Source organism: Exserohilum turcica (assembly GCF_000359705.1).
Source record: "Exserohilum turcica Et28A unplaced genomic scaffold SETTUscaffold_12, whole genome shotgun sequence".
Taxonomy (NCBI): Eukaryota; Fungi; Ascomycota; class Dothideomycetes; order Pleosporales; family Pleosporaceae; genus Exserohilum; species Exserohilum turcicum.
This window is the reverse complement of record NW_007359937.1, coordinates 561,111-587,950: the sequence shown is the minus strand read 5'-3', so window position 1 is coordinate 587,950 and position 26,840 is coordinate 561,111. Positions and strand designations below refer to the sequence as shown.

The 26,840-nt window shown below is 53.9% G+C and overlaps 7 protein-coding genes across 7 annotated transcripts; 5 read left to right on the top strand and 2 right to left on the bottom strand.

Moving 5' to 3' along the window:
• Positions 1–156: 156 nt before the first annotated feature.
• Positions 157–867, top strand: SETTUDRAFT_167482 (uncharacterized protein). Its single transcript, XM_008024428.1, has 6 exons — positions 157–208; positions 256–293; positions 358–428; positions 479–565; positions 616–689; positions 758–867. The coding sequence occupies exons 1-5, from the start codon at positions 168–170 to the stop codon at positions 622–624; spliced, it is 246 nt and encodes an 81-aa protein (XP_008022619.1). The 5' UTR covers positions 157–167; the 3' UTR covers positions 625–689; positions 758–867.
• Positions 868–1,069: 202 nt separating this feature from the next.
• SETTUDRAFT_37319 (uncharacterized protein) lies at positions 1,070–1,632 on the top strand (the record flags this gene model as incomplete). Its single annotated transcript, XM_008024269.1, has 3 exons — positions 1,070–1,203; positions 1,256–1,396; positions 1,449–1,632. The coding sequence occupies 3 exons, from the start codon at positions 1,070–1,072 to the stop codon at positions 1,630–1,632; spliced, it is 459 nt and encodes a 152-aa protein (XP_008022460.1).
• A 269-nt stretch (positions 1,633–1,901) lies between these two features.
• On the top strand, positions 1,902–4,309 carry SETTUDRAFT_167480 (uncharacterized protein). Its single transcript, XM_008024427.1, has 8 exons — positions 1,902–2,065; positions 2,118–2,205; positions 2,257–2,332; positions 2,383–2,676; positions 2,727–2,999; positions 3,050–3,449; positions 3,498–4,024; positions 4,077–4,309. Exons 1-8 carry the CDS (start codon positions 1,978–1,980, stop codon positions 4,275–4,277), a joined length of 1,947 nt encoding a protein of 648 aa, XP_008022618.1. The 5' UTR covers positions 1,902–1,977; the 3' UTR covers positions 4,278–4,309.
• Positions 4,310–4,567: 258 nt separating this feature from the next.
• Positions 4,568–5,963, top strand: SETTUDRAFT_175653 (uncharacterized protein; the record flags this gene model as incomplete). The annotated part of the gene is made up of 1 exon (XM_008024426.1): positions 4,568–5,963. One exon carries the CDS (start codon positions 4,568–4,570, stop codon positions 5,753–5,755), a length of 1,188 nt encoding a protein of 395 aa, XP_008022617.1. The 3' UTR covers positions 5,756–5,963.
• An 883-nt stretch (positions 5,964–6,846) lies between these two features.
• On the top strand, positions 6,847–8,901 carry SETTUDRAFT_104577 (uncharacterized protein; the record flags this gene model as incomplete). The annotated part of the gene is made up of 4 exons (XM_008024425.1): positions 6,847–6,957; positions 7,011–7,704; positions 7,754–8,161; positions 8,633–8,901. The coding sequence occupies 4 exons, from the start codon at positions 6,847–6,849 to the stop codon at positions 8,899–8,901; spliced, it is 1,482 nt and encodes a 493-aa protein (XP_008022616.1).
• Positions 8,902–9,121: 220 nt separating this feature from the next.
• Positions 9,122–10,317, bottom strand: SETTUDRAFT_167479 (uncharacterized protein). The gene is made up of 5 exons (XM_008024424.1): positions 10,146–10,317; positions 10,072–10,082; positions 9,902–10,010; positions 9,509–9,845; positions 9,122–9,451 (listed from the first exon to the last, which is right to left on the bottom strand). The coding sequence occupies exons 1-5, from the start codon at positions 10,169–10,171 to the stop codon at positions 9,338–9,340; spliced, it is 597 nt and encodes a 198-aa protein (XP_008022615.1). The 5' UTR covers positions 10,172–10,317; the 3' UTR covers positions 9,122–9,337.
• A 3,410-nt stretch (positions 10,318–13,727) lies between these two features.
• Positions 13,728–20,885, bottom strand: SETTUDRAFT_175651 (uncharacterized protein). Its single transcript, XM_008024423.1, has 3 exons — positions 20,370–20,885; positions 14,166–20,319; positions 13,728–14,111 (listed from the first exon to the last, which is right to left on the bottom strand). Exons 1-3 carry the CDS (start codon positions 20,645–20,647, stop codon positions 14,067–14,069), a joined length of 6,477 nt encoding a protein of 2,158 aa, XP_008022614.1. The 5' UTR covers positions 20,648–20,885; the 3' UTR covers positions 13,728–14,066.
• Positions 20,886–26,840: the final 5,955 nt, after the last annotated feature.

The window sequence follows — 26,840 nt, the reverse complement described above, 5'->3', positions numbered from 1 at the left end:
AAAGAATGCGCGTGTCGCAAATGTTTGGAGAAAGAAACCTTCAATGATCTCCGGGTTAGCGCGCTTTCGCTACTTGCTTATCGATAGGCGGGAGCTGCGACCTTCACCCCGTCATACGCATGCTGCCCTGCACCCTTCACCTCACTGACACACCCCAGGAAAAAAATATGTCCGCTTCGCTAGCACCGGAATGTAACCAGGTTAAAGAGTGAGACTCGTCACAAGCTCTGTCGCCATGTCGCTAACATTTGGTAGGCGCTACGACAATTGCTTCCTAAAGTGGTACAGCGAGAGTGCGTCATGCATCAAGTTGATTGCAGCTAATCTTACTTGAGTGATCTTCTAATGTGCTCCTAGAATTCCTGCGTGGTACCGCTACGACTGATGATTGCAAGCCGATATTTGAGCAGTATGAAAAATGTCTATCTGTTCGTACACATGCCGAGGCGATCAGCACTGCTTCTAACATATTCACCAGAGAGCACTAAGCGAACGAGGCATCGACAAAATGCTCAAAGAAGTACGTGAGGACAATAAAGAAAACGATGCAGAGCACATGAATCCTGTAAGTGTTTGTCCTCGCAAACCATGAAACGGAATCTGATAGAAGCCCAGGGTCGATGAAATATAGGGCATGTTCCCTTGAAATTGTTCTTTTTCTCGGCAGCCAAGTCTACAACGAAACCTCGGTGAGCAACATCTTGCATAGTCTTGGATGAAATAGAATTTCTTGTGCTGACGTTGTTTTTTCTCTTAGATTTGCTACCGATGCTCAAACAGTCGCCGGACGTTGCGCGTCAATACCATCTCCTCTACTTGCTTGTACTATACTGAACCATGGATAAGAATTCAATCACGATCTATCATGCGAGACCAAAGACCCAATGCCGATTTGCGCAGCTTCATATATAATGCGCTAATGCTGCGCATGACGCCATGCTGTCCAAGTGCCTGTGAATCTCGGACCTACTACTACCCACTCTCCACTTTACTCCCCACAGCTTTATAAAGCCGCTCTCTTTCGCACATTCCTTTGGCAGTCAGCTACCTATCCGTTCGTGCAGCAAAGATGACCTCCAAAGTTGGTCTCAGCGTTCCAATGCCGCTCCTTGCCCCTGCGACTGCGACTTGGGCAGCTCCCTTTGCGGCCTATTATATTTTCCTCCAGCTCCGCGTTGTGAGAAAGCGCTTCAGCACAAAGACGTAGGTAGAGGTTCGTTGAGGAACAGCAACAATGGGCTAATGCCTGTGACAGTCGTCTGGGTGATAAAGTGGCCGACTCGAAAGAAAACATCGACCCCCTGCTTGTGGCTTCACGTGCGCAAGTCAACTTCGCCGAGAACGTGCCGTTGGCGCTTGGTATTGCGCTCCTCGCTGAGATCAATGGAGGCAACAGGTAACGGGATCAGTAGGATGCGTGGTCATGCTGAGTCTAATTGGTGCACTAGGTTCTACATCAATTATGCGCTTGGCGCACTCTTCGCCTTTCGCATCATCCACGCTGAATTCGGCATGTATGTCAAGGGGGGCGCAGGCATTGGGCGGCCTATAGGCTTCTTGGGCACTCAGACGGTAGTGGCTGGGCTTGCTGGATATGCGGCGTACCTGATCAAGGACTACTGGCTGATCTGAGTGACGGCTGCAGCATGGATGCGCCAGAAGTAGGTACGATGTTTGTAGTGGAAAAGGAGCCTTCTCATGCAATATATTCAGCCCCAGCTGGGGGCGCGCCCATGCATGTATAAGCCGGCGTCGAACTTCAAGCCACATGTGGGATGCAAGCGCATTACGTAGCCGCGGCGCCAAGGCCGTTCACCATGCCGTCTGGCTGTTGTTGTCCTATCCCCACCAAATCTCTGAATACACGCCATCGATTCCCCCCCGAGCACGGCAGACGTGTCCGAAACCCGTCTGAGCCTCCGACTCGCCCGTCGCCACTGCTACGACATCCCACATCCCAAGTTGCCCGGCGGCGCAATGGAGGCAGCGTCTGCGCGCATGGCAGCCCGGGATCGCTACGGCATATACGGAGAGGCACCCACTTCACCACTGCAGCGCTACATATGTGGGCAAGACACATGCCTTGTGCCTGGGCGATGCTGACGCGAGGACTACAGTGCAAGCCTGCGACCCGCAAAACTTCGAGCCCAACCTGGCCCTCAACCTCGAAATCGCCGACTTGATCAACAGCAAGAAAGGCACCGCGTAGGATCAGGCCACCCCACCGCTACACGCACAAGTCTAATGGCTCTGCAGGCCCCGAGAAGCAGCCGTCACCATTGTGCACTATGTCAATCATCGCAACCAGAACGTCGCCCTGCTCGCGCTCAACGTATGGCCCCGCTGCCCCGCCTTGTACAGTGCACAGCTCACCTCCCACAGCTCCTGGACATTTGCGTCAAGAATTGCGGCTACCCCTTCCACCTCCAGATCAGTACCAAGGAGTTCCTCAATGAGCTCGTGCGCCGCTTCCCCGAACGCCCGCCAATTCATTCGTCGCGAGTCCAGAACAAGATTCTCGAGCTGATAGAAGAATGGCGCCAAACAATATGCCAGACGTCGCGATACAAGGACGACCTGGGCTTCATAAGGGATATGCACAGGCTGCTGAGTTACAAGGGATACATCTTTCCCGAGATCCGCAAAGAAGACGCTGCTGTCCTGAACCCGAGCGATGTACGTGCGCAAAGTCGTCATGATTGACGCGTGTTGCTTACACTGTGCAGAGCCTCCGATCGGCAGAAGAAATGGCAGAGGAAGAGCGCGAGGCGCAGTCTGCAAAGCTTCAAGAGCTGATCCGTCGGGGTGGTCCTGCAGACTTGCAAGAAGCGAACAAGCTCATGAAAGTCATGGCCGGATATGACACGAGGAACAAGACTGATTGGCGCGCAAAGGCTGCCGAAGAGGTTGGAAAAATACAACAAAAGGCCAGAATCTTGGAGGAGATGTTGCAGAGCTACAGGCCGGGCGATGAAATCAAGGAAGGCGATGTCTTTGAGGTATGTGCGCCATAACGCCGCCATCTGGCATCTGGCTGACCCGACATTAGGAACTGGCAAATGCCCTTCAAAATGCGCAACCCAAAATCCAGAAAATGTGCGAGGAGGACTCGGAAGACCACGAGGCCGTAGCGAAGCTGTTTGAAATCAACGACAGTATACACAGGACGATAGAGAGATACAAGCTCTTCAAGAAGGGCGACATTGAGGCTGCAAACAACATCCCTCAGGGCACGCTTGGCCGCAGTGGGGCTGGTGTATCTCAAGGCCCGAACAACACGCTGAACTTGATCGATTTCGGAGACCCAGAACCTACACCACAAGCAGGACAATCGTCGCAGCCACCAGCTGCAGGTAACGCGCTCGAGGATGATTTATTAGGACTGTCATTGAGCGGGGAAGCCTATGGGCAGAGTGGCAGCATAGCCCTGGGCGGCTCCAACGGCTCAGGTAGGCAGGCTTAAGTTCACACGTCAAATACTCGCTAACTATTCTCAGTTCTCGGCATGTCTGGAATGGCTGTGCCGCAATCGCAAGCTCCACAAAAGGCATCCAACCAAGCCATTACCAATCTTTTCACTGCAGGACCGAAGCCAAGCCAGCCTCCAGTAGCGTCGCCTCCCCTGTCAACCTTTTCGACACCGCCGCCGCAACCAGCTCGCACACCAGACCCATTTGCTGCTCTTGCTTCTACGCCTCGACAGGCCTCGCCTTTCCAGTACCAACAATCTGTCAAGCCACCAGCTCCTGCTTCTGGTGTTGTTGATTTGCTGGGCGGTGGTGCCTCCGCACCAACGACAAATCTCACGCAAAGTACCACCAATGCGGCTAATGACGATGAAGAATGGGACTTTGCATCCTCTGTACCTGATACGTCCAAAGAATTGACAGTCACGAACACAAGTATCAACATCCTCTTCAATGTCTCGAGAGAATCAGACACGGTTCTGCTAATCCAGTCGCGGATATCCAACAACACACCTTTGCCCGTCTCCGGTTTGACGTTGCAGGTTGCAGCTTCAAAAGTAAGATTGGCATTGTAGTATGGGCTCTGCATTGGTCACTAACAATCCGCAGGGCGCACAACTGCAGCTGGAACCACAATCGGGCGTCAATCTCGGGCCGAACCAGAGATTTGGCATCACACAAAACATCCACGTGAAGAATGTCCAAAGCGGGTCGGGCAACAACGTCAAGATGAGGTGGAAGGCTTCGTACTCTCTTGGCGGACAGCAGAAAAATGAAATGGGGGAGATAGCCAGCCTTGGTGTTTTATAGTGTTTTGCTACAAGAAACGATGAATTATTGTTTCGCGCTGGGCACTTTGATCAGCATTTACAGTGGCGACATTTGGAATCATGCATTATATGCCTCGGAAAACTCATTACCCAATCCATTATATCCTTCTAGTTTTGGCGAGTGGTAGTCAATCTGCATGGTAGACGTCACTGGACTTAGCGCCACTTATCGATTGCAAAGTTATTCCAGACGCTTGCCCCTCCGCACTTGACGACTGACTCTCGCGCAATCAATCTACCTACATTCCCAGTCACACATCCAAGCCGAAAATGGTTCGTCACAAGAAGGACTTCAAAGGCAACAATAAATTCAAAAACCCCGCGAAAGCACGCCCTGCCCCTCGCCCCCGCCGCACATCAGATGAAGACGAGAACGACGCGGCCAATCCGCGACCCGCCAAACCTGAATTTAAGGCTGCATGTTGGGATCTCGGACACTGCGATGCGAAACGATGCTCAGGCAAGAGGCTCATGCGCCTAGGCATGATGCGCGAGTTGCATGTAGGCCAGAAGTTTGCGGGTGTGGTCGTGAGCCCCAAGGCGAAGAAAATCATAAGTCGCGAAGACAAGGACCTACTGGAGCAATATGGCGCCGCAGTCGTGGAAGCTAGTTGGAACAGAATTGACGAAGTGCCTTTTGGCAGGATAGGTGGCAAATGCGAACGCTTGCTACCCTACCTTGTCGCGGCAAACCCAACCAACTACGGTCGGCCATGGCGATTAAATTGTGTTGAAGCGCTAGCCGCATGCTTCTACATCTGTGGACACCCTGAGTGGGCCGAGTCGATATTATCAACCTTTTCGTACGGCCAAGCCTTTCTAGACATCAATGCCGCCCTCCTCAAGCGCTATCTGGCGTGCGAGAACGAAGAGCAGATCAAAAAGGCAGAGGAAGTATGGCTTGAGAAGATTGAGCGCGAATACAACACGAGCAGGACTGAAAAGGAAGAGGGTCTCGAGGAAGACGAATGGGCTGGCGGAAATATGAACAGGCGCGTCATTGATGATTCGGATGAGGAAGATGAAGATGATGAAGACGGAGAAAGTGGCGAGGATGAAGATGACAAAGACAAGATTGACCCAAGGAACCCTTACAACATCCCTGAATCGTCAGACGATGAAGAGGAGATGGCAGAACTAAGGCGCCGCGTCCTCGCCTCCAAGCCATTTGCCAACACCACACGAAAAGATGAAGACGAGGATGACAAGAAGACACCGCAACGTATACCCATACCTCAACCCGACTCCAAGAAGGCAAACTCTGCAGAAGAGGATGATAGTGAGCCAGGAGAGGATAATGCAGAAGACGACGAATTTGATAGCTTCATGGCCGCACAACCCACGACCGACCGCACGGGTATTGTGAGCAAACAGAGAACAAAGGCCATGGATAGCAAGTACAAGGCGACATTCTCCAGTGGAAGTGTGAAGGCACCGAGTGGACGAGGATACCAATGATGCTTGTTGGTGGCGATTGAATGTACCGTAGCTTAGATGAGCCTCGTAATTGGCTCCTAGGAAATTTCGTGGCGTTCGAACAAGTGGTGATTGACAGCAAGATAGTGCAGCCACAGCAGCATGTTGCCAAGACTCTTCTGGTCGGGCCGATAATCATGGGGTTTTCCGGGCGAGACTAGCCGGAAACTAACGCAACCGAAGGCGATCGTGTTCGTGCAACACAACGTATCACGAAACACCACTCCAAACATCATTGTTTGATGATTTCACAAATCCAAATCCGATATGCTGAAACGCCTTTCTGCCAATCACATCTTCACGTAAATGACACGCCAAGTTTCTCAGTGGGTAGGCTCGTCTTCTGCCGCAATTGAATAGTCAGCTCTGCGATTCCCTTTGGCAAGTATGCAATGCATACGGGCCTCTATGAGAGTGTGCTCATTGGCACACATTAGAGTCGTCCTCTCTTTGGTGAGACCAGGAGCGCTTCCAGTCTCGTGGCATGAGACAGAGTTCCAGCAGAGTCGGATTATCCGACATCCATCAGAACTGTCTCGTCATGCGTTGAAGGATATGACGGCCGAATCGCACTGAGGTTTCCGGCAGCTATGTTCCATACGTACGCCAGAGCCGTTCTGCCTGACGTTTGAAACAATGATTGCAGAGGCGCATCATTGTCACCGTGTAGTACCTCTTGGCCGATACCAGATTTGGAAGGACTACGGCTGACCTGGACAGCATAATCAAATGAGACAACGATCGGCAAGCTCAAAGTGGGGCATTTGAGTACAGAGGAGCTCAGTATGCCTAATGGCATACAACTCCGTGCCCCAGGGCATCTCGACATCTCGACCTGTGGCACGACTCGAAACTCTACGCACGGAAAGAAGACTCGCCGGTCCGAGTTCTCGTGTCCTAGTACGAAACCGAGAGCCTTCATATTAGACGTCTGCCGCCGCCCAGAGTTGGCATCCATCTCAGCCACAGCAAGTCTTCTCTGTTTTTCGTTCACTATCTCTTTCGTTTTCCCTTTCTTCCTTTTTACCTAATAATTTCTTCAAAGGCCCAGGTGGCTTCTACAACTTGCAAAAATGACGTCCGGCACGATCTCTTCGCTTCTCCTTATCGTCCTGAGCTGTGCACAGGTGTTCGCTCAGTCGCAAAGTGTGCAGTACAACCAAGTACTTAATGTCAATGGCGATGTAAGTAGCATCCTCGTCTGATCATTCGAGCACCTCCAAACTAACGCGCCTAGATGAAACTCAACTCCTTCGTATTTCCCGATCGATCAAAAGTCGAGACTTTCTCTCAGAAACAACAACAAATAATTGTTAATCAACAAAGCCCTTCCATTCCGGCCAACCAGGTCACTGGATCATCTGGTCAGCCCTTTGTCGCCGTCTCCCCACAGTCCATGACCATCAGCACCAATGGTGCAACGGACCTGGTCGGTGGCCAGATCGAGATGGCTATGACTATGCAGAACCTGCAGGGCGTGGCTGTCCAGCCAGACAACGCCTATGTCGCTATGCTTTCGCCTGACCGCCAGACTTGGATCATCCAAGAGACCATGAGGACTGTCAACACTACCGACATGACTGTTCGCATGGTCAAGCGTAGCCAGATGGACGGTGAATACATGGTTGTCGGTCGCCAGACCGTTGAGACCAACACTCTTGTCGTTCCCTTTGGCAGCGATGGCACCACATCTGTCGGCATCCAGGGAACTGGTCTGCAGGAGAACGAGTTCCAGGATGGCTTCAGAATGTCAACCCGCGCTACCCAACCCATGACGATGAACGTTGATGTCAAGAAGGGTGTTGACCAGGGTATGCTGTCTGCTCTTCAGGGACAAAGCACCGTCAACGACTACCGTTACTCTGTCGTTACCAACTTGGCCGCTGTCACCCCAAACCTCAACCAGCAGGTCACTGTTATCCAGATGCCTGGTAAGTCTTGTAGAAACCTAATACATGCATCAAGCTAACGAATTCACAGTCAACGCTGTCCGTCTCCAGAAGATGATGCAAGCTATGGGCGTCCCACCAACCGGTTCCGTGGCCATCGGCGTCGCTCAACGTAGTGTCCTGATGAACCCTGGCGGCGCAACGGGCAGTCTCGGTGGAGCCGCTACCACGCGCCGTGTCACTCGTGATGAGTTCAGGAAGAATGTTGCTCGCCAGGTTCAGGGCGGCACTGGTACCACCAACAACCCTGTTGCTACTCAGCTCCTTCTTGCGCCTACCTTCACTCCCATCCAGGCTGAGGCTATTCTCGACCAGAGCAATATGCGCATTGCCATTCCCGTCCGCCAGATCGATGGAGAGTACATCCTCACAATGAAGCTCATGACTGGTACCCAAGCCAACGCTCAACCTGCAAGCCCTGCCCCAGCTGCTGCCGCCAGTCCTGCTGCCGCCGCCGCTGCTGCCCCAGCTGCCGCCAGCCCTGCCCCAGCAAGCCCTGCCCCCGCAGCCGCCAGCTCTATCACTGAGACTGCTACTTCTCCCGCTGCCGCCGCTGCCGCCCCAGCTGTCGCCAGCCCTGCCGCTGCTGCTGCCGCTGCCCCTGCTGCCGCTGCCCCTGCTGCCGCTGCTCCTGCTGCCGCTGCTCCCGCTGTCGCCAGCCCTGCCGCTGTCGCCAGCCCTGCCGCTGCTGCTGCCAGCCCTGCCGCCGAAGCTCCAGCAGCTCCAGCAGCAGCCAGCCCTGCCCCGGCTGCCGCCGCTGCCCCAGCAGCCGCCTCTCCCGCATCCTCTGAAGCGACCAAGGGTGAGAAGCCTGCTGCCGCAGCACCTGCGACCTCTGAGCCAGCCGCGAAGCCCGCTATGGAAGGCAAGCCCATGGGCAACAGCACTGAGCCAGCCAAGCCTGAGCCAGCCAAGCCTGAGGCATCCAAGCCCGCGGCATCCAAGCCCGCGGCGGCTAAGCCTGAGCGCCGTGCCGACGCGGAGAAGGACAAGTACGGTCTCCCCAAGGCACCTCTGGGCTCTGTTATCATGACCATGAAGGAAATTGATACCATGGCCGAAATGATGACCTGGGGTGGTCAAGTTGCCATTACCAAGATGATGAACGACTTCGTCCAGGTCCAGACTGGGGCTTTTGCTTCGACCCCTAAGGATGGTAGCACTAAGCTTGTCCTTTAAGTAAGGGCAAATTTTCTGGAAGGAAAGCCCAGGTAGTGTTTGAGTTGATATATCCTAGACGTTCTGCAGGACTACGTCTCTACAAGGGCGGGTGTATAATATGTTTTTTTCTTTTATAGGATTTATCGGTGGCCGGGTGCCTTATAGTCTTTGAAGAGTACATACCAGTCAATATATATAGAGTTTGGAGAGGAGAGACATGCACTGTGTGCATGGGTTTCCTTCTCTCTGCCATTATTACACGTACAGACTTTGACTGAATAAATTGCCTTGTTCTTGTGTGGTTAATGAAAGAAACATGATGAGGTATCTTCTTTTCGTCGTTCTCAGATTGTTTCTAGCCTTTTGTACAAGGGCTTGTAGCCAGTGAACCCCATGAGTCTTTGTCCACGCAGGCTCAAGAATAAATCTAACAGAGCCCAGCTCGGCCTAGTCCTTATCCATTCGGCGATCCACGCTTCTTGTCCTCTATTGAGTCGCCTCCTTCCCTCTCCTTCCGCCGCTGCGCAACATCCCAGTTGTAGACTCTTGCGAATGCGACTTCAAGTGTCTATATACCATTAACACGTACAATCCCCATTAGATCCAGGGTTTATAAATCACATACCGTAATTTGCTCTCTGAGGAAATCCAGATCCTCCTCACAAGTGCTTAAACTGTGCTTTGCCGTGGACAACTTTGACTGCAGCAGCTCCTCAGCCTCTGGCAAGGGGTACGCAAGCATGACGTTGGCACCGAGCCAGAGGTACACTTCATCCGTGGGCGGGACCTCTGCTTTGGCATACAGGGTATCGTTCAGCTCAAAGGTTGTTTCCAGAGGCTCTGCGTCATCTTTTCGGGACTTGAGGAAGCGGACGGTTTCGAGCGTCTTTTGGATATCGGGGATCTTGTCCTTGAGGCCTGCCGCTCGTCTTTGTGTGTTTTGCTGCATGAACTGGTACTTTCTGGGAATTCGGGCGTTAGAAGGGTCGTCGAGTGTAGGCCGAGAGAGTCGACGCACGAGATCATCTCCTTGAAGTTGTTTATGGTGGTTTCCACCTCGGAGCGGTCCGTCACATAGTCTTCCACCCTGTCGATAAACGGAGCTACGGGGATGCCCCGCGGGTTTGCTGAAAGAGTCGCTGCATGTCAGAGGATGAGGACGGTATCGCGAGGGACTGGCATACGTACTTGCGGGTTCGCTGGCGACATGTTAGCTTCTCTCAAATGGACTGGTGACACAGATGCTCTTTGCAGGTACTGACCTCCCGGCTTTAGCTACGCTCGCCATTGCGACTCGGACTTGTAGACTGGAGCGGTGCGCGTTGGTTGTTGCGCGCCTCGGAAAAACTGCCCCGCCATCTCCGCTCTTGGCACCAATGCCATGTGGCTCGTCCTCCACCCCCGCGTGCAATTCACTCTCTCCGCCCCGCCCTAGCCTCCCTCTACTCGCCCATCTTACTTGTCTCGGCGGGATAACCTGCTGTGCGTTTAGTCAGTCTGAGCTAATTTTACATCATCTCACCACGCAATATCCGGCATGTCCACCGCTGCCGTGCGCCTGGTACGCTACCCCCTTTTTGGTGGGGTGTCTCAAACCAATAGCATCAGTATTACATGACGACTTTTTTCTCCGGTGATTCGACCGAGTTTTCTCGCATGCTTCTTCTTGTTGCGTCGCGGCATGGATGATGAGATCGCTGGAAAAGACGGCATTTCTGGGCCCTCTCAACTCCCGTCGACGCCACTGTGACCTTCACGTATGTGGCTGTACTCGCCCAGCACAGTGATAACGCAGAAAACCCTGCCCTATACTACATGTGCTAATTACAGGTAGTCTACACCAGCAGAATAGGGGGTCCATGCCGTCTGCCCTATGGAGAGAGTAGCCGCGCCCCCGATCTTCGCGTCAACCATTATCGGATACTCTGCTGCAAGGCCAGCATATTTCAGGCCAGATGTAAGCACTTGTATGCCGCTGTCAGCCACATCCAGAACCGATCCAATCGTAATCGAGTTATTAAACCCAAGGCCGCCCCGTAAGGCTCTGTGTATCAATACACGCCACAAACTTAATCATCTGAAAAGAACGAGTCAGTAGTGCTCTCTGCTCGTGGGTGCGATCAGCGGCTGCATCCGCCTGTGCTGCAAAGCCTCAGCAAACGCCGTATACGAGCCAACCGACGCACGTTCGGGCCTCCTCACTATTCTCCGAGCATATCATCTGGCGACATCCTCGCCGACCATGCCTTTCGCCATCGCATTGGATCCCATCACAGTGTCATGGCGGCCTTTTTTCGGACTCGCCCAATAGGCTAGCCAGCAGAGCTCCCGTGTGCCCTGTTTAGCTCAGCTTGTGTTCGTCATGACAAGAATAAAACAACAGCACATGCGGATGCACCCGACGCACTCTCATCGGTAGGTCGTGTTCCAGACAGAAATAGCCCATTCTCATGCTATAGCATGGATAGGCTTTTCTCTCGTACCATTATCATCAATGATTCCGCATTATGCGTCCTGCATTAAGCTCACATGTCGCGAATGATTACAGAGCAGCCTTGGTATTTCCCTCTTCCCTTTTCGGACGACCGGTCTGAATCCGAAGGGGAAATTCGATATTGATCGACACGATGATCGCCCCATTTGAGCGACTAGCAGAACAGCTGTCGTTCTGGTTCCCGGAATGTCTAGAAGCGTATTTTGATGCGGATCGGCACAGTCGCCTCCTCAGCTCCCACAAAGTCCCAACACAACGACTCGCGATTCATTGCTCCTGGTAGGCATCATAACTGCAGTGGGATGGCTGAGTACATGGTCGTACTGTAAGGCGTCTCGCCTGTCGTGGCACCTGCATGACGTGGCGGGCGCTCGCTTCCGAGCTGAAAACAAAATACGAAGGACGGTCTGATAACAAACGGACCCTGTGGATCATCCTTGTACCCTACGGATTGAGGTATTGACCCTCTCAAGGCGCCGCTGAGACAATGCCCAGCAACTCCGCCCCGTGACAAACTGCTTCGCAGGGCTGATCTTCAGTACTTCGCGACATAGCAAGTATAATTGGTGAAGGGAGATGCTCGTTGAGCTGACATGCGCTTGTTGAGTTCGCTTCGGATAATGCGGTCCAAGAGGGTGCTCGATTGGCGTTGTGGGACATTCGTCATCTTGGATATGACTGCATGGACAGACGCTCAGTGACGATGTGACAAAGTCACGTGCTTCAGCTCTGTTCTGCAATGTACGACCGACTAGAAGCACTTTGCGTTTCATTCCTGGGTCTTCTGTTGGTGGCGAACGCACAATGGAATGTTAACGGCAATTGCAAGGTGTTTTGCCTGAACGAGCCCCGGCAAGGCTGATTGCTCTTACGTGTAGATACTGCGGTACGCTCACATCCAGAGACGCGAGCTGTTGAGATTGCCAACAAACACCCGCACAAATTGCTCGTCTCGGCAGCTGAAGACTACCTCAGCTGGCTTCGAAGCGACGCTGAAGGACACGCTGTGAAACCTTATATACACACCATGATAGACGTATGATTAGCCAACCGAAGTACCCAACATGGAACAATGCAGAATGCCATGTTGCAAGAGTCATTCCATTGCAGTGCCAATCACCCGGATCCAAGAACCCGATCACGATCTTCCGGGCAGCAGCACCAGCAGCAGCAGAACTGCAATTCACTGACACAGACCATGTCGATCCGGGCCGAACCCACGAGCAGCAAAGATAGCAAAAAAAGCACAAAGATCCACTTTGGCATCTTCTGCGAATTTAGATTGATACGCACATACCCCATCCCTACATGGCTGTACTTGGCGCACCACCGCATGCCCAGCCCTACCACCCAGTCCCATACATACACATGAATATCCCAGACAGTAGCAGGCCCCAGAAAAAAAACGCGCTTTGCATTGCACATGGGTGAGCTTAGTTGCATATCCAACACTACTACCGGTACTCTCGAAAACCCGGACAACGACGCCATGAACCCGTACAACGGAAGTCCCGCCGGTCCGGCGCTGCATGTATACCGTACATATCGCGTGGAACAAATGTGTCCGCGGGACGGAGGCAAGGCCATGTCTATGCTCCGATCAGACTTCTTTAATTTAATCTTGCATATCCGTACGACTGGACTTGCTCTATCAGCCGTATCGTCGTGCCGGTAGTGGTGATGAGCAAGACCAAAAACAGGGCAGACTTGCAAAAAAAAGACCCCCCACCAGTATACAATTGTACAATTACCCGGGCGGCACGCGCAAGATCGAATATGCAGCGTATTTATCCGTGGGCTATCAGGCTCGCTGTACCTGCAGCGCGGGTACCGCCTTTGCGATGAGCGCGTGGGTAAATAGCTATTTTGGCTGTAGAAACGAGCATTTCTTCGAGAAAGCCTGGCGGACATGGGTTCTCTGGGCGGCCGGCAGCATCGTATATTGTACTGGGATTGATGTTGTTATTGTCGTTGTTATAGCCTTGGCATTAGCACGATCATGTATGTAGGTACAGGGATTTGATAGCTATGGGGTGGTGCGGTTCATGTGTGGAAGTGTTCTGGATTCTTTGCAATTAGTATCCTAGATGAAGACGTGGGGGTCCTGTACTACATACCATGATAAGTGAAACCCACCTGAAGAACCAGGAGGTAAAATAGTCAAGTTGTAACAGTGACTAGATATCGGAGCCAGTACAAGGTTGTTGTCCCAACTATTGGAGGGCGAAGAAGCGTGCAGCTGGAAATTTTGCCGTGTAATGGTAGACCGGACAATCAATGGCAGATTGAGGTTGAAAGGTTAAGGAGACAGTAATGATACAAGTCACAGCGTCAGAAGAACAGAAATTATGAAGTTACCCTTGCATTGCGGAAGCCAAAACATTAAGTACATAACGAATAATCGTGACGGTACGTAAACAGAAGCAAAAGACAAGCCAGATAAAGTCGTGTGCGAATGTCGAAACTAAAAGCGAAAAATTTCGAACCCCAACGCCGCCCATCCATTTCCATCCCTACCAAAAGTTGTCGTATCCCGGACACCGGTGCCGGGAGATATATGTCAAATGCCATACAGACAAAAAGAAGCGAACAAGATTCCAACGCCGACATCTCAGTATTCAACACTTGAACGTGGAGAGATGCATGCAATATTAAGTGCTACAATCTATAGGTGAAAGGTTCAAGAAGTTTATAGCTTGAGTCCTTGCTGGATGAGCTTTCCAAGAGTAACACCCTAAGAGCTATGTTAGCGTTCTGTATCATAGATGGGACTGGAGCAATGACTTACGTGATCTCCCTTCATCATGGTGAAGTGGTTGCCGCCCATGACAGCGTACTGAAAGTTCTCCTTGGGGAGGAGCTGAGCCCAGCCGTTGTCTGAGAAGTCGGTACGGTTGTTGAGCAGCCACTTCATGGGAGCTGGGTCCTCTCCCTCACCTGGCGGGGGGCGGGGGTCCTCAGGGTTGGGGCAGACGCCGTCAGTGCACCAGATAGCAAGGACAGGAGGGGCGGACTTGGGGTCCATAGGCGCTGGGTCGTAGTCCTTAAGGTTCTGGATTGCGGAGGCGAAGTGAGGAAGGAGCCAGGAGGGAGTACCACCGGGCTTACCGGTACCGAGGAGGCCAATCTGATCGAAGAAGATGTGGAGACGAGCAGGCAGGGGATCAAGAGCGACGGGGCAGGGAGCATCAATGAGAACAAGAGACTCGACCTTTTCACCGGCGTTGACGAACTGCTGAGCGACTTCGTAGGCCATGACACCACCGGCAGACCATCCACCAATGATGTACGGGCCTTGAGGTTGACGACGCTTAATCTCGTTCAGGTAGAGACGGGAGACACCCTCAACACCACAAGTCCACTTCTCAGGGCACTTCATAAACGGACAGTTGAGTCCATAGACAGCCATGTCAGGAGAGATGTTGGGGATGGAGATGTAGCTGGTGGCGCTACCAGAGCCGTCGGGAACGAGAAAGAACTTCTTGGTAGCAGTCTTGGGGTTACCCTGGAGCAGGACTGAGGAAGCGGGTGGCAGGTTAGACACATCCGGGAGTGAAGCAAGCTTCTTGTTGACTTCAGAGAGCTGAGGGGACTTGGCGGCAGCCTTGGACGCTGGCTTCACAGCCTTGGGCTGTGGGCGCATGCCAAGGGCGGTCTCGATGTCCTTGATAGTGACGTTGACAGTGAGGAAGTCAGCAGGAAGATCGCGACCAGTAGCCTCACGCATGGAACCGAGAATGGTAAGACTCATCAAAGAGTCCATGCCAATGTCGGTGAGGTCAAGGTCGTCGGTGATCTCAGAGACATCTACACCCATTTCCTCAGCAACAAGCTTACGGGCGAGGCTGGCACCGCCCTCGGAAACACCGGAGGGCTTGATGTCATCGTGACCATCGTCACTACCGGTGGAGCTGGCAGGGGTGCTGTCACTCTCTCCTGCAGGTGCCTCAAAAGGAGTGGAAGGGTCGGAAGGCTCGTCAGACGCAACGGAAGAATCGTCCTCGATAACGGTAGCGCCATCGAACTGAGAGAAGTGCTTCTTGAGCTCGCCGACAGTAGAGCAGTCGGTGAATAGGGTCGAGGGGATGTCCATGTCGAGTTCTTCACGAAACCGCGCCGAAATTGTAAGAGACAAGAGCGAATCGACCCCGAGGTTCTCGAAAGCAGCCTCGTCGACGAGCTCGGACATGTCTACGTAAATCTCCTGGGCAACGATGTTCATGACCTTGGAAGTGACACCAGCAGGGGCAGCAGGCTTAGCAGCCTTGACGGCCTTGGGAGCCTTGGTGGGCTTGGCTGCCTTGACAGGGACCACCTGAGTCTTGATAGGAGCAACAGCGGGGAGAGCCTTGGGAGCGGGTTTAGCAGTAGCCTTGGGAGCAGAGACAGCAGTAGCCTTGCCAGCGGGAGGCATCATGATGTTGAGCGCACGGCGAGGAATGTTCTGGAACTTGAGACCCATGACCATACCAATGATCTCAGTGCCCTCCATGATGTAGACATCACCGACGGAGACGTTACCTGGAGCAGGTTGCATGCGAACATACGAGCGGTACTTCTTCTCGGGCGAAAGCTTGCCGGCAATCTTGATTGATCCCCATCCGTGAGAGATGTAGACCGAGTTCTCAGAGTCAAGGTGGTCGGAAGCGTTGACAATGAAGCCCGAAAGATGAGCAAGAGAGTCGATCCAGTAAGGCGAGCAAAGGAACTCTCCGTCGGCAGCAGTGGTCTGAAACTGGACTTGAGCAGTAGCCTCAGTCTGCTTGCCATCGAGGATGACCTCCTCCATACCGCGGTAGTTGTCGGCGTAGGTAACGAGAGCCTTGAAGAGCTTGTAGGCCATGCCACGAAGCACCTTGTGAGCGGCACCAGTCTCAAGCTTCTGTTTCAGGAGGTCAACCTGAGACTGAACCATGTACTGGATGCGGCCCCACTCCTCCTTCCAGGCGTTGACATCTTCATACTTGACGAGACCAACAGCGTGCTCGGCAAGGACCTTGGAGCCATCAGCCGTGACAGTGCGGAAGGTGATCTTAACCTGGTTGGTCTCAAGGTCGGCGTTACCCTCAATCTGCAGGTGCTGGCCGCCAGCAGGAGGTGGGTACTGGGGAATGAGAGTCTTGGTGACCTCCATGGCGCACACGTTAAGACCAGGTGTCTCAGTACCTGGACGAAGCTGCTGGTACAGGTAGTCCGCAACAGTCATGGCCTGGTCGGCGTAGAGCGAAGAGGGAGTGAGAGGAGTACCGTTGACTTGGTGACCGGTGATGGTGGCCTTCAACTTGGGGTCGGAAAGATCAGACTGGACAACAACAGTACCGGAGTTGGCATGGAGGTCCTCGCGCACAATCTTGTGGCAAGAAGTAGTGGACAACTTGGAGGGAGCCTCTTCAACAGGTGCTGCCTCGATAGCCTTGACAGCAGGAGCCTGAAGGACTTCGCCCTTGGTAAGAGTCCAGTTGTTGTGGTAGTCCAACCAGTACTTCTTGGAGTCGAAGGCGTAGGTTGGCAGAGTATACATCTCGTGGGCATCGTTGAACAGCCTGTGGTACTCGTTAAAGTCAATGTAGACACCAGCGAGGTACAGGGTGGTGATGGTGTTGGAAAGAGTCTTCCAGGGGTCCTCGTTGCGGCGGAGAGATCCAGCTGCGACAGGCGATCCACCAAGGGTAGACTTGACCATTCCGCTGCACACGGGGTGAGCGCCCACCTCGAGCCAAGCGGTCTTTGCATCGAAGAGCTTCTGCTCCTGTCCAGTGGCAAGGGCACTGTTGAAGTTGACAGTGTCGCGGGCGTGGCGAGCAAGGTAGTCTGGGCCAATGATACCAGCCTCGACAATGATGTCGCCGTTCAGAGGCGACATGATGGGCACAAGAGGCTTGTTGAAGGAGACAGAGGAAGCGACAGCCTTGAACTTCTCCAGGATAGGCTCGACCTGCGCAGAGTGGAAGGCGAAGGGAACATTGAGCTTGGTAGACTTGAAGCCCTTGGAAGTAAGTTCCTCGCTCGTGGAGCTGACAACATCGACAGTACCGCAGAGGACAGTTTCCTCAGGACCGTTGATGCATGCAATCTCGGTCATCTTGTTGCCCAGAGCTGCCTTGATAGTCTCAACGCTGCCCTTAACAGCAAGCATGCCGTGGGTGTTGGCAGTGCATTCTTGCTCAAGAAGCTGAGCGCGGCGACCGACCAGGAGCACCATGTCGCTGGCGGAGATGACGCCAGCGACGTGAAGAGCGGCGTACTCACCAAGGCTGTGGCCAATGACAGCGATGGGGCGAACACCCCAAGAGCTCCACATGCGAGCGAGCGCAACTTGGATGCACGCCATGCCGAGCTGAACAACAACTGGCGAGAGAGTTGTGACATCCGTTCCAGTCAGAAGGGGCAGAATGGAAGGCAGAGAGTGCATACGAGCGAGCTTGTCGAGCTGATCAATATCAGCCTTGAAAGTCGCAAGGTCCTCGTACAGCTTCTGGCCGAGACCGGTGTACTGCGAGCCCTGGCCGGTGAAGGTGAAGGCAGTGTTGGTCGGGACCATGGGCAACGGGCTGTAGGTGTCCTTGAGCTGAGCCTGGAGACCATCCTTGACCTTGGACATCTCGGAGACACAGAAGGCAACACGGTAGTTGTGCTGGATGCGACGAGCGGTGGTCGTGTACGCGAAGCTGGGCAGGGTGACGTCTGCGTTCTCATCAATGAATTTCATCAAGTTGTTGATGTTCTTCTTGAGAGAGGCAATAGACCTGGCGCTGACACTGACCATGTGCATGGTGCGAGGGTCGACGCCCTTGGGGGCCTCACGGAGAGGACCGTCCTCCATGACAATGGCAGTGTTACCACCAGCAGCAGAGAAGTTGTTCAGGAAGATCTTGCGCTTCTCTGCACCTTTGCGGGGCCAAGGAACCTGGGTGGTCTCGATGTGAACGTTGCGCTGAGCAAGATCCTTGGGGAATGTCTTGTTCATCACACCCTTGATACCAACGTTGGCAGGGATGGCGTTCTTCTTCATCATCATCAACACCTTGACGAGGGAGTTGATACCAGAAGCGGCTTCACCGTGGCCGATGTTGGCCTTGATAGCTCCCAAGTGGAGAGTCTGCTCGGGAGTACGCTGGCGGTGACGAGGAGCAAAGGCATTGGTGACAGATGTCATCTCGATACCATCACCGGCTTGAGTACCAGTACCGTGCATCTCAACGTAGCTGATCTCGTGGGCATCAATACCGGCGTTGGACAGAACCTTGTTGTAAAGGTATTCTTGGGCACCAGCGTGCGGGTGGGTGATGGACACGGCCTCGGCACTGTGGTTGGTGGCAGCACCGAGAATGCAGCCGAGGATGTTGTCCTTGTCAGCAATGGCGTCCTCGTAGCGCTTCAGAACGACTGAACCGCAACCGTCACCACGGCAATAACCATCGGCATCGTTGTCGTACGTCTTGCAGCTTCCCGTCTTGGACAAGAACTGACCCTTGCTGAGACCAGAGAAAATATCCGGGTTGGTCAGGACATTCAGGCCACCGGCGCAGGCAGTGTCACAGTCACCGGCCCAGAGCGAAGTGCAGGCAAGTTGAATGGCAGCAAGCGAAGAAGAGCAAGCAGTGTCCACGCTGTACGATGGACCAGAGAACTTAAAGTAGTAGTTAATGCGGCCTGGTGCGAAGGCTCGCACACCACCCGTGATGAAGTAGGTGTCGATGTTCTCAGCAGCATTGATCTCACGCCAATCGTCCGAAGTCTGGCCGTAGAAGGTTCCAATTCGCTCAAGCTTAGTCGAGGGAGTACGGTTAGGGACGTATCCAGACATTTCCAGCGCCTCGTAAGCAGTGGTGAGGGCCAGACGACCCATAGGATCGGTCTGGGCAGCCTCACGTGGGGACATGTTGAAGAAGCGAGGATCGAATAGACCAGGCTCGTCGATGAAGCAACCGTAAGGAGTGTGGGACTTGTTCTTTCCCTTGCCAGAGGGGTCGCAGTGGGCCTTTGCATCGAAGCGGTCTGCGGGGACTTCACGGTGGACGTCCAAGCCTCGCTCGAGAAGGTCCCAAAGAGCCTCAGGGCTGGCAGCACCGGGGAAGCGACCAGACATACCAACAATGGCAATCTTGTCGTTCTGGGTGCGGCCACGGCTGCCATGATCGGTGGGCACCCAGGCAGAATGGTCGCGAACAGTGATGGCAGCCTGGCCTCCGTTCTTCAGAGCAGAAGCAAGGCTGTTGGTAATGGAGGTGACTCCGAATGCGGACACAGAGCACTCGGCGCTGGATGCAGCAGTGACCTGGGAGACAATCTCAGAAAGAAGGTTGTCCCATCGAACGGGCTCAACAAGCATCTCAGCTAGGGCCGTTCGAACCAAGTCCAAAGTGTTGGTAGCAGTGTGGCATTGTCCGGTAGAGGCGGAGTGCACGAGGGCAAGAGGGCGGAATTGCTGCAGGTGCCTGATAGCATCCTTGTCGAGAATCTGGTCGATATCGGCGTCGGTGTACAGGTGAGCGGCGTGGTAAGGGGCGTAGACGGGGATAGGGACACGAGCGCAGTTCTTGAAAGCGTCGCTCTGGAGCAGACGCTTGGTGGTCGATGGGGGTCCGCTGATGGTGAGAGCCATGGTGCTCACAGCGCTGATGTATGCATGAGCAAGGGTAGGCATCTGCTGCTCCTCGTGGAAGGCAGTGATGGCATCCCGAGCGGCACTCTCAGAGATGCTGGTGACGATGGTAGACCATGTCTCCTTGGAGGCAGAAGCCTGCTCAAGTGCCTCCTTGGCTGCGCCGACGCAGGTGCCTGCGCGGAAAGCGACGCGGACAGCTTCTGTCGCTAGTGGCAGGAGCTCGCTGATGGATCGCGCAGATGCAACAACAGAGCCAGCAAGAAGACCGGTGCAAAGACCGACAACCCGTGTGTTTGACGGGTTTGGCAGCTCTGTGGGGTTCTCGGAAAAGTACCTGAACCGTTAGCAGGACGGAGGGCGAAGCACGTGAAAAAGGGGACGTACCCAATGTAGTGCGCCAATTGCGCAATGGTAACCACACAACTCTCAATCTCAGGGATCTTCAGTCCCTTAGCGTAGTATGCTTCCACAAGGTCCCATGTTGTCAGGAAGTTGGGGATTTGGTCTCGCTGTGTTCGTGGCAGCTTCTGCACCTCTTCGCGAATCACAACGCTGACCCTGTCGAGGAAGGTGGTAAGGGTAGCATTGTTCTTCCAGGTGCAAGCCTTCCGCAGGAGCGGGTACTGGTCGGCGGTTTGGTCTCCGAAAATGAGGGTGTTCATTTTGGCAAGGGTATATTGGAAAGATTAGAAGAAGAAAAAAGGTGAAAGTATGCAAGAAGTCAATGCCAACTGAGGTAGGGCGACCTCAGGGAAGGGTGTGATTTAGAGGAGGAGGGTTAGGCTTCCGAAAGCTTGGAGCAAGGGTCGTCAAAGGAGAATGGAAAGATGGGACTCCAAAGTCGTATTACTTAGGCACTTGAATGCAAGGGTAATGGCCCAAGGGACTGGAGTGGGAATGATGGGATAATGAAAAGTTTAGGGCTTGGAGGTGCTGGTATATGTATGCGTCCAGGCGGCAATGATAGGCGTGAGATGTCAAGAAGGTGGTCAGGGCGTGGATCGCGCGATGACAAGCACAGTGCGTGCCGGATCTGTTACAATCCATGTATTGCGGAGCGAGTGTACTGCAGAGGCATATTGACGTGAGCTCAAGTGTGGACCGCGGACCACTTCCCTTCCTGGATAGTCCAGCCATGATTGCGAGGGTTGATGGCGTGCAGATGCCGGCTGTGTGTCCGAGTAAGCTCCTATGCCTATTGATAGATGGCGCGCTAGACGTGGAGCCCAGCGGCTGAGAAATGCAGCCAATGCGTTGCGGGTGATAGGAAACATGAGACGTGGGGACCTGGAAAGCGAAGGCGCTGTCTCAACTTCGGGCCTAGTGGCTCGGATCCCCTCCCATAAGCCGGGGTGGATAGACGTCGCGTCCGTGTGTTTTGCTATCAATTACAGCATCTTCCAAGCGCGTTTGGGCTTAGATCTATGCAGTCAGGAAGAATTGATTGCGGTCGAGTCTGCACGCTGGAGCTGTTTGGCGTGAACCCTGTCCGCATGGGGAAGACTGGCAGCATGTACAGGCATGCGGTGCAGGACCTCTGTGCAAACCAAGACCCTCGTGGCAGTTCGGTAACAGAAGCCCGTGGGTGCTGCGTCCTTTGGTACGACAAGCTGTTGACCCGAAGTGTTCCAGCCTGTACTGTGAGGCAAAACATCAGGTTGGCGAGTCACGGCCAGGCCTACCAGCCCATCCGGTCAACTATGGCCACCGCGGCCGGGTCTCAGTCAGCGTTCCCTTTGCCACGTATCGAGTAGTATGATGCCACAGCGTTGTTGGCGTTGACCAAGCTTCTGGAGCCCCCGCTCGGGCTCCTGGGGTGGGTGAGCATGGTGGCAGTGGCTAGCGAGGGCAAGCATGAGGCATAGCCTACGTCTCGGAAGGCCTGATGCTCGGCGTCTCCTAGTGATCATCAAAGCGCCAGCTCACCGGGACGCCCGCATTGGGCTGGGCTGGAAACAAGCACAAGCAAAGCAAACATTGCTTGGGCGCATGGTTGATGTGAGGCCATCTGTGGCGCCCATGCGTCGACGCCAACAGCCACGGCAAGCACGCCGTTACAATGCTCGTATATACGGCCTCGAGAAGGTTTACCCCAATTTACCCTTGGCGGCTGGGGAGACGGCCCTGGCTTCTTGTTCCTGTGGTTATCGCAGTCAGCCCACGCCCAGTTTACGGCCTCCCCATTACCGGCGCCACAAGCGGCAATCGGAGCTTACAAGGGGGTGGGGACGAGGGGGCAGCAGTGGTGCTGTCCAGAATGCCTACGCTATCTCCAGGGACGCCTCACGGAAGATCCGGGCGTTGGCTCGCTTGTTACCATGGGGCCTTTTGGCGAAACCAGGCCGTACATGGTCGCGAGCTTGGACGGCTGGTGTAGGGACGAGAGGCAGCAGCGTACAAGGCAGCGCGTGCTGGTGGAGCGTTTATTGTCACACATCCCAACAGATGGGGACGTCAGAAACCGAGCGCCGTAGAGCTGGGCAGGCTGGCACGGTGCCGTCGACGGTGCTGGTAAAAGGGCGTGTTTGTGATTACGAGGTGACGTTCAATTACGGAGAGCGGAGAACCGAATAAGCATATTGGACTATGATCGGCGCGCTTTCTGCCACGAGCCACCGCCCCGCCGCCCGCCATGATCACATCTGACCCCCACCACCACCGCCATTACTACTACCACCACTACTACGACTACTACTATCACGGCTACTATCATTGCCACTGGCACTACAAACTCCTCACGTGCCAGCGCCCAGCCACACTCGTGCTCGTTGCCAACAGAGCACCGCCTCGCCTCGCCTCGCCTCGCCTGTGACTGACAGCTCCCGACAGTACGCCATGCTGGGGAAACCTCACACGCCAGGCCCAGAATAGCAGACCAGCATACAGGCAGTGTTTTACCGTCGGCGTGCTCGAAACACAGGCATCCAAGACGGCGACCAGGCCGAGGGGCGCGCCACAGTCTGCCTTGCCGCCAAGCGCCAGACATCAAACTTTGTTAGGCCCAGTGCCAGTGTACGATCACGAGAACCCTGAAATGGTTCGTCCCGATACATGTTTCATTCGATCCTTACCTCGTCCCCTCGTCCCTCCAGAAAAATAACTGGGTACGTTTAATACCTCGTCGCCGCCTGCATGTGCTGGGGCACTGCCATTTGCTCAAACTCGCATCTGCATTTGCCCATGTCTGCATACATGCATCGCCATGGCCACGGCCCCTGCCCCCTTTCTGCATTCGCCTTTGTTTTTTTCTTCTGCTTCTGCTTCTTCTTCCCAGTTTTTCGTTTTTGGCCGCCACTCTCTTTAGTCTCCGCATTCCTGTATGCCCCCAAATTGGGATGCACCTGCGTGTGCCACCCTTCCCCGAGGACCTAGCTTGTTGCGTCCAAGCGGCTTGTCCCCTGAAGTCTTGCTCTTTCTGGAATAAGATGTCAGTGATACTGCTCCACGGCTCTTGAAGTCATGATATTCTTTTTCCACCAACGCATCCTCTGGCGTCAGGGTCAGGCCTTGGGCATTTAGTAGCCGTGTCGCTACCTTATCAACATGCATTTAGCCAAGATTTCCCAACACTTTGGAAGTACGGAGCATGTGATGATGGCAAATCTGACGTCCAACAAAGCGAACCAGTCCAACTGGCCTACAGGTCGCCATGATGCTGTCGAGATGAGTCAGTCCAATCGGCATGAGAGTGCTGGCTGCCACTACGACATGGGTCCCGCGTGCCCGTCCAGTCTCTCTCGTTTAGCTGCGTGCTGCAAACGGCGCCCAAGACACTGCCGCCAGCGCAAGTGACTTTTTCTTCTCCACAGCCTACCCCTCTATCATTGTCACGGCCAGTGTTCCAGGTCTTTTGCACGTGCATGGGGCGTACAGCAGCTGCAGTACAGCGTGGCGAACGTGCACGGTAAGGCATGTATATGCATGTCGTCAGTGACGGTATTCAGCTTCTAGTCCCGTCGTTGCTTCTGTCTGCAAGCTGCCAGATAGCACAAATGGCTTGCGGAATACACCTACTGTCCTCGGTAGCCACGGATGCAGAATGCGAGCGTCAACCACTGGGAACGGGCCCGTTGCCGAAGCAGTGTATCTTTTGCAAGCCTCGTTGACATCATGCAAACGCCTCATCTCTAGCCGACGTCCATGGCCACTCGGATCAGTGAAGCTCTGTCTGTTGGAATGGTCAAGGCATGGTACTCGCGTGGCAGCATACTATACGACAACGTCTTGAGTTTGATCTGCCAAGCTGCTGAGACGGAGCAATGTGAGAAGAGTCAGAGTCACAGCCAAGGTGCTGAGCATGTGGCGCTCGAGGTCCCATCACGGTTAACCCGAACGCATGGTCGTACCCGACAATCGCAAGGTGTGGCACAGATAGATGCTGCAAATCGACCTGATCGTGGGTCGTGCGGACGGACGAATGGCACAATGGCTTTGATAGTTGTCAGGGTCTTCTTGGTTCGGATGTCCGAAGCAACCTCGGCGACGTACTTGGATTCATTCGCCTGGACACTGCAAGCCGCAGGATATCTCCACACGACATGTCCACAGCTGGCCCGTACAGTCTATGGGACCGCGACACGAGGCTGCATGCTTGCTTTGGACTACACCGTATAGGCACGGAGCATCACAGCGTGCTTTGGTCACTCGGCAATTTCTCAACATACACACTCACACACACACACACACACACACACACACACACACATTATCCTGATACATGTCAAGTCGATCTCGTCAACGGGCCGTCCAAAATGACACGCGCGGGCCGAGCACAACGGCGAATATCGATGATGCGACCAAGTGGCATATCGGTAGGCGTGGGATTCAACATGAGCATCTTGAACAACATGGTTCGCTGGATTCGTGTCCCGTCCCGCTACAAAGGACCGCGGAACGGGACGTTGGTCAAAGGAGTCGTTGCATGTGCCCACAACGGCATGGGCACGATGCACAATGTATTGACATGGCAAAGTGCATCGCGATATCCATCTCGCATGGCGCATCAGTCCAAACGCTCGTTCGCACACGAGTCGACGGAGGTTTGCTCCGCATCGTCGAGCTCCTCCGCGCCCCTCTCCCCCACGAGGATTTTCCCAACAGCAGTCGATCCAGCGCAGAGCCAGGCAGCATAACTTTAGCGCCCCGATCCTTCCGATTGGAAATGCCTCGTTGCGGCTAAAGGGATCGTCCCTTAGTCCGCCAGACCTTAATTTGGGCGTTTGGCCCAAACCGTTGCTTAGCGACGGCCGGCCGATTTACTGACTTGGCGTGCGCGCGCCTGGATCCGCGCCAGAACCCCTCGCTCGACATGCAAGACCGACTGTTGTGTCTGCAAGCCGAGCTCAGGATGCACATGGCAAGGCTGCGATTGTTGTTCCGCTGAGCACCGGCCCGATGGTGTTTGGACGAAGGGAGAGCAGAGGCTCCTGGCGGGTACCGGTACACGGCATCCAGCCGGGGCAATCCCACGCCCCCCTGCGCGAGTTTGGCGTCATTTTTCGAGTCTTCATTTTGCACTAACATTTGCCTGACCCATTGTATTACCTCGCAACCTCGACGTGACGCTTGAGTCGTATCCGCTACGCCCAAAACGGACTAGGTTGCTGTCTGAGTCCTGGACGCGAGCCGTCTTGTCGCGCCTAGCGTATCCGAACTGGTCAACCGCCGTGTCCCGGGTAATAATGCGCTCAGTAAGAATAGCGTTGCCATGCCGCAACTGAATTGGGCGGCCGTGACTGAAACACAAAAAACTAGCTTTGCATGAGTAAGGTTTATTAGAAACTGAGTCCGCCGACTGGAAAAATACATTGAAAAGAAAAACACGCATTGATTGGCCCAGCTGACGGTACGGCTTCGCATCTGGGGAAAGCAACCCTCTGCACACTGACCATTGTCGTGTGATGCGTTTATTATGGTGACGACGCATGTCATGCTGATGTACATGAATTGATCCGCAAGGACCGGAGAGTGACTTGGTATGTCCGACAGATGCAATCGACGTGGTGACACAGCGACGCATGTACTCGCACCAGCACAAGTCCTGGTCTGCGGTGCAAAATAGCCGCCGTGTGGCAAGCATCACGAGCAAAAATCCTTCGTCTACCATCAAACCATGGCCCCCTTGCACAACCGAATGAACCCAGAGGATTTCTATTTCACCAAGAAGAATTTGTAGTGACGACTTCGACCATGTCACCGGTTCAATGACGCCGTCATGCACCTTATCTCCAGTTACACAGCAAACCCGGCCGCCCAACTCTGTGATTCGACGACGTGGGCTCTCCCATGCCAGCATATCCAGGGGCACAACCGCCAAAGGCATTACCCGCGACTCTAGCATTGCTTCGATATGCCTTCGATTTGGGCAAGGCACCGAGACCATTGGCTCGGGATCCTACAACCGGGAAGTCAAGTATTGGCATCGCACATCGCACATGGCTACATGCCGACATGTATCGTGCATCTTGATACTACCCGGTGGGATCTATGCTTCAGATGGAATTTCCCATTGGGTCGGGGCCGCGCTCCTTATGCTGGCCTCGGGTAGATGATGGTGTGTAGCTCGATTAGATGGGAGGAGAGAAAAAAAAAATCGGGGGCGTGGATTCAAGTTGTGCAACGCTTGCAACCATGGCACGGTAAGTGGGTGTTTAGATCCTCTTCGTTTAGAGACTAAGCTGTGTGTATCGCGGTCATGGATTATTATTATTATTATTATTATTATTATTATTATTATTTTTATTTACGTGCCAGGAATGCGAAATGTATTATTATTATTATTATTCTAGTTTAACGTCCTTTTTCAGCCCGAAGGGCTATATAAGACGTGTAGGGTTTTTAGGCCTACAAGTATCT

Bases quoted from the DNA above. Each gene is read 5' to 3' on its own strand.
- SETTUDRAFT_167480 (XM_008024427.1), top strand. From the start codon at position 1,978: ATGGAGGCAGCGTCTGCGCGCATGGCAGCCCGGGATCGCTACGGCATA. The intron at 2,677-2,726 runs GTACGTGCGCAA...TACACTGTGCAG, and splicing joins CTGTCCTGAACCCGAGCGAT to AGCCTCCGATCGGCAGAAGA. The intron at 3,000-3,049 runs GTATGTGCGCCA...ACCCGACATTAG, and splicing joins AGGAAGGCGATGTCTTTGAG to GAACTGGCAAATGCCCTTCA.
- SETTUDRAFT_167479 (XM_008024424.1), bottom strand. From the start codon at position 10,171: ATGGCGAGCGTAGCTAAAGCCGGGAG. The intron at 9,846-9,901 runs GTGCGTCGACTC...CCGAATTCCCAG, and splicing joins AACTTCAAGGAGATGATCTC to AAAGTACCAGTTCATGCAGC. The intron at 9,452-9,508 runs GTATGTGATTTA...AATGGTATATAG, and splicing joins TCCTCAGAGAGCAAATTACG to ACACTTGAAGTCGCATTCGC.
- SETTUDRAFT_175651 (XM_008024423.1), bottom strand. From the start codon at position 20,647: ATGAACACCCTCATTTTCGGAGACCAAACCGCCGACCAGTACCCGCTC. The intron at 20,320-20,369 runs GTACGTCCCCTT...CTAACGGTTCAG, and splicing joins CAATTGGCGCACTACATTGG to GTACTTTTCCGAGAACCCCA. The intron at 14,112-14,165 runs GTAAGTCATTGC...CATAGCTCTTAG, and splicing joins CCATGATGAAGGGAGATCAC to GGTGTTACTCTTGGAAAGCT.
- SETTUDRAFT_167482 (XM_008024428.1), top strand. From the start codon at position 168: ATGTCCGCTTCGCTAGCACCGGAATGTAACCAGGTTAAAGA. The intron at 209-255 runs GTGAGACTCGTC...AACATTTGGTAG, and splicing joins GAATGTAACCAGGTTAAAGA to GCGCTACGACAATTGCTTCC. The intron at 294-357 runs GTGCGTCATGCA...ATGTGCTCCTAG, and splicing joins CCTAAAGTGGTACAGCGAGA to AATTCCTGCGTGGTACCGCT.